Source organism: Sminthopsis crassicaudata, chromosome 1 (genome assembly GCF_048593235.1).
Source record: "Sminthopsis crassicaudata isolate SCR6 chromosome 1, ASM4859323v1, whole genome shotgun sequence".
Lineage (NCBI taxonomy): Eukaryota > Metazoa > Chordata > Mammalia > Dasyuromorphia > Dasyuridae > Sminthopsis > Sminthopsis crassicaudata.
Window position 1 is genome coordinate 419,229,096 of NC_133617.1, and position 8,308 is coordinate 419,237,403.

Consider the following 8,308-nt stretch of genomic DNA (forward strand, 5'->3'; position numbering starts at 1 on the left):
TAATTACCCTTACAACACTAGAAAAAAATCCTCCAAACTTATGGATCCCAGGTTAAGATTTTCCTAGTTAGTGTTTAAAATATAAAATTATTATAATATCTTATATACTTTTTTCACAATTTGACTTTTTTATGCCCCCATATCTCATTAAGTTTATCTCTTTCCTAACTTTGAGAAACCCTAAAGGAGAACACATTCACATTACAGCTTAGAATATATCAAACCTTAAATAGGATCAGAAATATAGAGATGAAAGAGCTTATCTCTTCTAACTCTTTTATCTTATAGATGAGAGAAATGATTACTAATATAGTAATGATTTGGGGAGATTCAGAGTTCCTCCTTTTTCTATCCTTATTCCAAGACTTCATTCTCCAAAGTTTCAGCTAACTTCCTTTATCCAACTTCACCCAACCTTACAAAGAATCTAAATTGAAGTCTAAGGTGAATTCTATGAAATCAAACTTGACTGACAGACCCCTTTGTCTTAATAAATTGTCTAAGCCTGGAAGAGCTCTAGATATAGAGATAGCCTCTTGGTCCAAAGGTGACATGATGTCACTCTTAGACTCTCATTGTAATATTAATTCTCTCATTAATTTTTTTAGGTTGGCCATGTACATTCATTTTTTACATATTTCCGCATGAGTCAGGTTAGGAGAGAAAAATTAGGACAAAAGGGGAAAACTATGAGAAAGAAAAAGAGAAGGAAAAAATGGAAATAATGTGCATTGATCCACACTCAGTCTTTATAGTTATCTCTCTTGATGTGGATGGTGTTTTCCATTTTAACATTTATTGAGATTGCCTTGTACTGAACTGTTGAGAAGAACCAAGTCTATCAAAAGTGATTATCACACAGTCTTGCTATTGCTATGTCCAATGTTCTCCTGACCCTGTTTGCCTCATTTGTATCAGTTCATGTAAATCTGTCCAGGTTTTTCTAAAATAGTCTGTTCATCATTTTTTATAGAACAATAATACTCGAAGATCGCTGTACACTTCAATGCTGTATGAAGATGTATTCTGATGGAAGTGGATATCTTCAACATAAAGCAGATCCAACTCACTTCCAGTTGATCAATGATGGACAGAAATAACTACACCCAGAGAAGGAATATTGGGAAGTGAATGTAAATTGTTAGCACTACTGTCTATCTACCCAGGTTACTTATACCTTCGGAATCTAATACTTAATGTGCAACAAGAAAATGGTATTTACACACATATATTGTATCTAGGTTATACTGTAACACATGTAAAATGTATGGGATTACCTGTCATCGGGGGGAGGGAGTAGAGGGAAGGAGGGGAAAATTTGGAAAAATGAATACAAGGGATAATGTTATAAAAAAATTACTCATGCATATATACTGTCAAAAAAATTATAAATAAAATAAATAATAAATAAAAGATTAAAAAAAGAACAATAATACTCCATTGCTTTCACACACTATAACTTATTCCACCATTCCCCAATACTCATTTTCCAATTCTTTGCTACTGCAAAAAGAACTACTACAAACATTTTTGCACAAGTGGGTCCTTTTTCCTCTTTTATGATCTCTGAGATTTAGACCCAATACTGACACTTCTGGATCAAAGGGTATACTAGGGTTTGATAGCCCTTTGGGCATAGTTCCAAATTGCTCTCCAGAATAGCTGGATCAATTCACAACTCCACCAACAATGCATCAGTGTCCAGTTTTCTCACATCCCATCCAACATTTATCATTATCTTTTCCTGTCATCTCTCTCATTAGCTATTAACCAATTAGGACTGATTCTCACCCTGGGAATCTTCAAAGGATATATAAACTGTGAGTCCATCGTCATGATTGACTTTGGTCTAAGAGAGATGGTCAAATGACCATCTTTTTATTAATAAGTATGCTGGCCTTATTAATAAAATGAGTATTGCCCAGAAACGATGTTGCTTGAACCTTTTAAATTACTACATAAATGAGAAAGTGAGGCTCGAAATGATAAAGGACCTTTCCAAGGTCTGACTCTTCATGAGCTTATGTGGGGTTTTCTTGGCAGAATACTGAAATGGTTTGCCGTTTCCTTCTCTACTCATTTTATAGATGATGAAACTGTGGCCAACAGAGTTAAGTGACTTGCCCGGATTAACATGGCTACTAAGTGTCTGAGGCCATATTTGAACTCAGAAACATGAGTCTTCCTCAGGTTCCTTATCCACTTCACCACCTAGTGCCTGTCCAAGGTCAAGCAAGGTCATGTGGGAATAAATAGTAGAGGCAAGATTCAAACTCAGGTTCTCTGCCTCCAAAACCTGTAATTGCAGCTAAGATGTATCTGTTGCTTAAAAGTAATAGGGAGTTTTCTTTCTTTTTTTTTTTCTTTCTGAGGCAATTGGGGTTAAGTGACTTGCCCAGGGTCACACAGCTAGGACGTTTTGAACTCAGGTCCTCTTGACTTCAGGGGTGGTGCTCTAATCACTGCACCACCTAGATACTCCTATAGGGAGTTTTCTTGCATAACATGACAACTATGGAAATACATTTAAATAGATTGCACATATTTAACTTACATCAGATTATTTGTTGTCTTGGAAATAAGGGAAGGAGAGAGAAAAATTTGGAACACAAAATCTTACAAAAATGAATGTTGAAAACTACATGTATTTGGAAAAATAAAATACTATTATATTATTTTAAAAAGAAATAAAGTTTAAAAAAAAAGTAAAAGCTACAGGATCAGAAATTAAAAAAAAAAAAAAAAGTATCAGGCCAGATTTGAACTCAGGTTCTTCTGACTTCGGGGTATTCTATTCACTGCACCATCTAGTTGCCCCAAAATGTACCATTTTTTTAAATTATAGCTTTTTATTTACAAGATATATCCATGGGTAATTTTTCAGCATTGACAATTGCAAAATATTTGTTCCAATGCTTCCCCTCCTCCCTCCACCCCCTCTCCCCCAGGTGGCAGGTTGACCAAAACATATTAAATATGTTAAAGTATATGTTGGGGGGCAGCTAGGTGGCGCAGTGGATAGAGCACCAGCCCTGAATTCAGGAGGACCCGAGTTCAAATCTGCTCTCAGACACTTAACACTTCCTAGCTGTGTGACCCTGGGCAAGTCACTTAACCCCAGCCTCAGGGAAAAAAAAAAAAATGTATATGTTAAATACAATCTATATATACATGTCCAAGGAGTTATTTTGCTGAAAATGTACTATTTTTTAAAATGATATAAAATCAATTTTAATGTAAAAAAAAAAAGTAATAAGGAGCCCCTGAAAATTTTGGGTTTGGTTTTTGTTTTTTTATCTTTTAATAAGAGCGCAACAGGGTCAGATCTCTGCATTAGAAATATTTCAGAAAGGCTGTCTGAAAGCCAGATTCGAGAAAGGAGATGCCGGAGCAGAGACCTTGGGAGACATTCCTTGATTCTATAGGGTCTGTGACATCAGTGGAATCTGTTGCTGTTTCTAGGGGCCTCCTGGGGAAGCTGGACTGGATGAGAATGCTCAAAGTCAAGGCCCAACTTGGCCTGATTTGGGGAGAGATAAAGGAAATTCTGCTGCCGCTGGGGTGCTCCCAGTGTGGCTGCAGTTGCCCCCAGAGTCCTGGGAACCTGCTGATCCTTTTGCTGTTCCTGATTTGGCATTTTCGGAGAAAGTATCACCAATGGCTCCCAACCAAGAGGGGTGGGAGTCAAAACCCAGTGAGTGACTGCCGTCCCCTTCCCCAGACACAGGACAAAATGGATCACTGCCACCCACGTGACACAGGGCAGGGGGAATGAGTATTTTCTATTGGCTATAAAGCAAGGCAAGTGACCACTGACCTCTTGGACATAAGTTGAGGTAAAGGATCATCGATGCCCCATGACAGGAAAAGATTAGCGGTCACTGAGCACTGACTATGGCAGGGTGAGCCACCACTGATTCCTAGGCCAGGGACAAGGCGACACCGCACTCTAGGAAAGACACGAAAAGGGAGTCAGCAGAGTAATGTTCAGAAAGGGGGACCCCTAAATTTGAGCTCAGTTCAATCGCTTATTATCTGTGTGAGTTGGACAAGTCATTTACGTTCTTTAAACCTCAGTTTCCTCATCTGTAAAATAAGACTATTTGACGTCCCTAAGCTGGACAACTAGGGCAGTGAAGCATCTTGTTAAGATCACGTCATCTGAGGTCCCCAACAGGGAGGGCTGAGCCTGAAGGAGAGCGGGTTGAGAGGGAGACGGCATCTCATCTGGAAGAGCCATGGACTTACCTCCGCCACACCCCCAAAGACAGAACTAGCAACCAAGTGTGGACATTTCAGGAAAGTCCATTTAGACTTGACGTAAGGAAGATTGCTACCGGCGACGGCTTCCAGCCCTCAGATCCTGGTGATTCTCCTTCACTGGATGCCAGAGACTGAGTGACCGCTGACCCTCCGACAGAGGAGCAAAGTGAATGATCCCTGACCCACAGGTGAAAGGTAGAATGAGAAATCGCTGCTGGACGTGAGGCAGAGTGAGCGACCGCCAACAACCCCCAGGAGATAAGGCAGAGTGACCACTGATTCCAAAATAATAGAACAGTGATAAACTGCTGACTTCTCCCGGACACAGGACACTGAGAGATTATTGATTTCTGGACGTAAGAACGAGCATTGATCCCTTCCCCGGACACACAGGAAAGAGTGTGGGACTAACGACTTCTAAATACAGGGAAAGACAAGTGATCACGGACGTAAAGCGGACGGGCCGTTTCACGTGGCCACCAGCTCCAACACCCAGGACTGGGTGAGTTACCAGGGACGTTCAGATACACAGCCAGGGATGCACTATTGGTCCCCAGACAGAGAAAAGGAGGACTCCTGGAACCCAAGAAAGGGAGAGTTACCAGGGACCCTAGAAATGGGACCGGTCAGAAACTCCTGGCCCCTGACATGGAGCGGCTAGGGTGATTGCCATAGACTAGTAATAAGGCAAAGTCGGGGACCATCAGACACAATGCAGAATAAACGACACGGATCTCTGGGTACGGACAGGTCAAACGACCACTGGCACATGGAAGGACTGCGTGAGTGACCGCTGAGTCCTGCCCCCAGACACGGGGCAGAAGTACTCTCCACTTCTTTCCACCCCCAGCCAGGCCTTCAGTTCTTACGCTATTCCCTTCTCCCTCTGTCTACAGGTCCTTCCATTTCTATGCCTTATCTCCCATAACCTCCTAGAGAGAGCCAAAAGTTGGAAGCGTCAGAGCTGGAAAGGACTTCTGTTCCATAAGAAGAAAGAGAAAGAGGAGGAGGAGGAGCAGGAGGATGAAGAGGAGAAAGAAGAAGATTTGTTAAGACAAAGGAGGCTGAACCCTTGGTGGTGTTTCTACCCTAACAAGATGGAAGCTGAGCCGAAGACCCCCATGTTCCAAAGAGAGACCTTAGGGACACCAGGTGAAAATGTGGGGAGTCTGTGCCCCTCATTCTGGGGTCCTGGTGGGACATACCAGCCTTTTGGAGGTTCCGAAAGATTCCCAGGCCGAACAGTGACACCAGACCCAGTGCCCAACTCTTATTACCTCCCCAACCCTGCTGGCCTGATCCAGGTCCCCTCCTCCCTTGGTCCCCCATCTGCCTCAAGCGCCAAGGCAAAAGGAAGCATTCAGCTCTTCTGGGGTCTCCCTTCTCTTCACAGTGAGTCTTTAGAGATAGTCTCAAAGTCTGGTTGCACCTTCCCCATGGGGGCCACTACCCAACAGCCGTTTTCAGACACTCCTCTTATCTTCTTCAATGAGCTTTCTTACCTCCCCCTACCCAACCTGTTAGTTAAAGCAGTGTCCCTTCCTCCCCCATGCCTGCCCTCAATCTCTCCCTTCCCTGCTTTGCATGCAAATTGTGAGGATGCAGAAATGGCATTTCCTGAGCTCCCAAATGACCCCAAAATCTCATGGTGGACTGCTGAGTCCCAGGAGCCAATCCTAGATCCACTGCTACCTTTATTTTCTCCCCCACATTCCCCAGTGGGGCCCCAAGAAATTGACTTCCTGGAAGTCACAAAAGTGATGGCTTCAGAGGAATATGAGGTTCCCGGGTCCCAGGATATACAACAGAGTGAATTAGCCTGGCTCCCCGAATCCCTGGCCCAGACCCCCAGCTCAACCTCAGTCCCCTTTCCTGAAACCCGAGGAGTAAATGGTCCAATGGAAGACCTCAAAGTAAGAGTGTCTGAGGCCCTACTGGAAGACCAGTGGCAGACCCAGCTTCCCCAGGACCCTGAACCCTCCACTCCCCTCCTCAGTGCATCCCCACCACATCTGCCCAGTCCCCAAAGATCCGGTCTCATGGGAACCTGGAGCGAGATGGCCCCCATGACTCTGCCTGGGCCCAAAGCCCCATGCTACAACACCCAGCAAAGCGAACTCCCCTGGGCTACTGGGACATCAGCTTCATGTCTCAGCCCGCAAGGAACCGGCCTGACGGCGAGTCCCAGAGTCCCCGCTCCCATGGCTCTTCATGCCCCTGAGGGCCCATGGTACAACACGCCTGCTGGGCCTCCGGCCCCAGGGCTTACCACGAGCTCTCAGACTGAGCTGCAAGGAGCCAGCCCCATTCAGATCCCAGAAGGGACAGCCCCGAGCTGGGATATAATGCGCACCCAGCCTCTTTGGACCCCAGTCCTGCCTGCACTGTCCCAGGCTGAACCCCAAGGAGCAAGCTCTAAGGGAGCCCCTGTCCCCTTGGCTGGATCAGAGCCCCCAGGGTGGGGAGTCCAGCCCTGGGCCCTAAGGCACGACACCCCTCCCCTGGAGCCTCCATCCCAGATGTGGCCTCCCCCTGACACTGGAGAGGATGAGCGCTGCCCACCAGAGACCCCCTCAGCCTCCGGGATGCCCCAGGAGGAGGGAGCAATGGGAGAGACGCCTCTCCCCACCCGGACGGCCCCGGGCCCTGGAGCTGAAGGCTGTGCCTGGAACAAAGAACCCCAAAGCCAGTTTAAGAAGCACCAGCACAACCCTGACCCCCATTCCCTAGCCTCCATCCCCCCATTCCCGGGCCTATTCTTTCCTACGACCTCTATTCCACAAGAGCTATGTCCCCCAACTTGTCAGATCCCAGCCCCCAACCTGACCCACCACGGGACTGTGGGAACCCCACCCAACTGTGTCCACGTCCAAGCAAAGAAGGCCATGTCTCAAGGTGCTCAGCCCCTGCTCTGCCAGCCTGCTGCTACCCATCAGCCACTGCTGCAGGAGCTAGCTAGAGACGGGCAAGACCCTGCCAGGGAGGGCAAAGAAGCCCCTTTGGCATCTCCCCAAATTCCCGACCTCCAGGCCACCAAGGTCGCAGAGCCCCAGCCCCTGAGTCAGTATTACAAGAGCCTGGCAGCTGCCAAGATGCCATATGCCCCCAGGAGGCCAAGAGTGGGGGGCTCCGAGAAGCCAGGGTCCCCAGCCCCGGGCAAGAGCCACGCCAAGGCCGCGGTCCTGGGCCGCAAGAGGGAACACTCCAGGAGAGCCAAAGCCGGAGACCAGGGAGGAGGAGATGCAGGCTGGGGAAAGAGTCAGTCCTCTAGCAGCAAGAAGCCTACAAGCCGGCAGCCTGCAAGAAGGTCCCTGGTGCCCCCCCAGCGGGGGAGAAGGAATTTCTGTCAGGCTGCTTCCCAGCTGCCTCCTAAACCCGAGACCCCCCAAGTTCTGCCCGCCCAGGACCCCTCCAAGGGGCAGGGAGCGGGGGGCGGGGACAGCTCCAGCTCCCGACACCCGTGGAGCCGCTCCCAGGGGGGCCGGGGTCCCCGCCGGGAGAGCTGCGGCCCGGCCAAGAGAGGCCTGCAGAAGTTTCTGGGAGGGCTTCTCAACAACCTCAGTTACAGCCCAAGAACTCCGTCGGTGGAGAGCCTGCAGGCAGCCCAAGATCCAAGGTCTGGCCAGGCCCTGCACCCAACACCCCAGTAAAGAGACGGGGCTCTGCTCTAACTGGACTGCTGCTTTCTAGGCTGGCTCTGGGGAGCAGAGGGGGAGAGAAAGGATGGACTCCCTGCTGGCCATTCTGACCTTTCCGTTAAAAAATCGTTTTCCTTGGCTCAGAATACAAATACAGATTTAAGAATTGTTTTGAAATTTTGAATTTTTTTTTCAATTACCAACTATTTTCTTCCCCACCTAACCTTTCCAACACCATTAAATAAAGAAAACTAACCTTTGCAACAAATAGTCAAGCAAAACAAATTATCACTTTGGTCATGTCCAAAAATGGCTCATTCTCCATCAGACAACTAGGTGGTATAATTGTGGAAGACCTGAGTTCAAATCCAGCCACTCACATTTACTAGTTCTGTGATTTTAGCAAG

The 8,308-nt window shown here is 47.1% G+C and overlaps 1 protein-coding gene across 1 annotated transcript; it reads left to right on the plus strand.

Annotated features, from left to right (window-relative positions):
* Window positions 1–3,382: 3,382 nt before the first annotated feature.
* Window positions 3,383–8,078, plus strand: SPATA31G1 (SPATA31 subfamily G member 1). The gene is made up of 2 exons (XM_074280703.1): window positions 3,383–3,694; window positions 5,160–8,078. The coding sequence occupies exons 1-2, from the start codon at window positions 3,383–3,385 to the stop codon at window positions 7,911–7,913; spliced, it is 3,066 nt and encodes a 1,021-aa protein (XP_074136804.1). The 3' UTR covers window positions 7,914–8,078.
* The last annotated feature ends 230 nt before the right edge of the window (window positions 8,079–8,308 follow it).

Coding starts and splice junctions, on each gene's coding strand:
- SPATA31G1 (XM_074280703.1), top strand. CDS start 3,383: ATGCCGGAGCAGAGACCTTGGGAGACATTCCTTGATTCTATAGGGTCT. Junction 3,695..5,159: donor GGGGTGGGAGTCAAAACCCA/GTGAGTGACTGC, acceptor CTCTGTCTACAG/GTCCTTCCATTTCTATGCCT.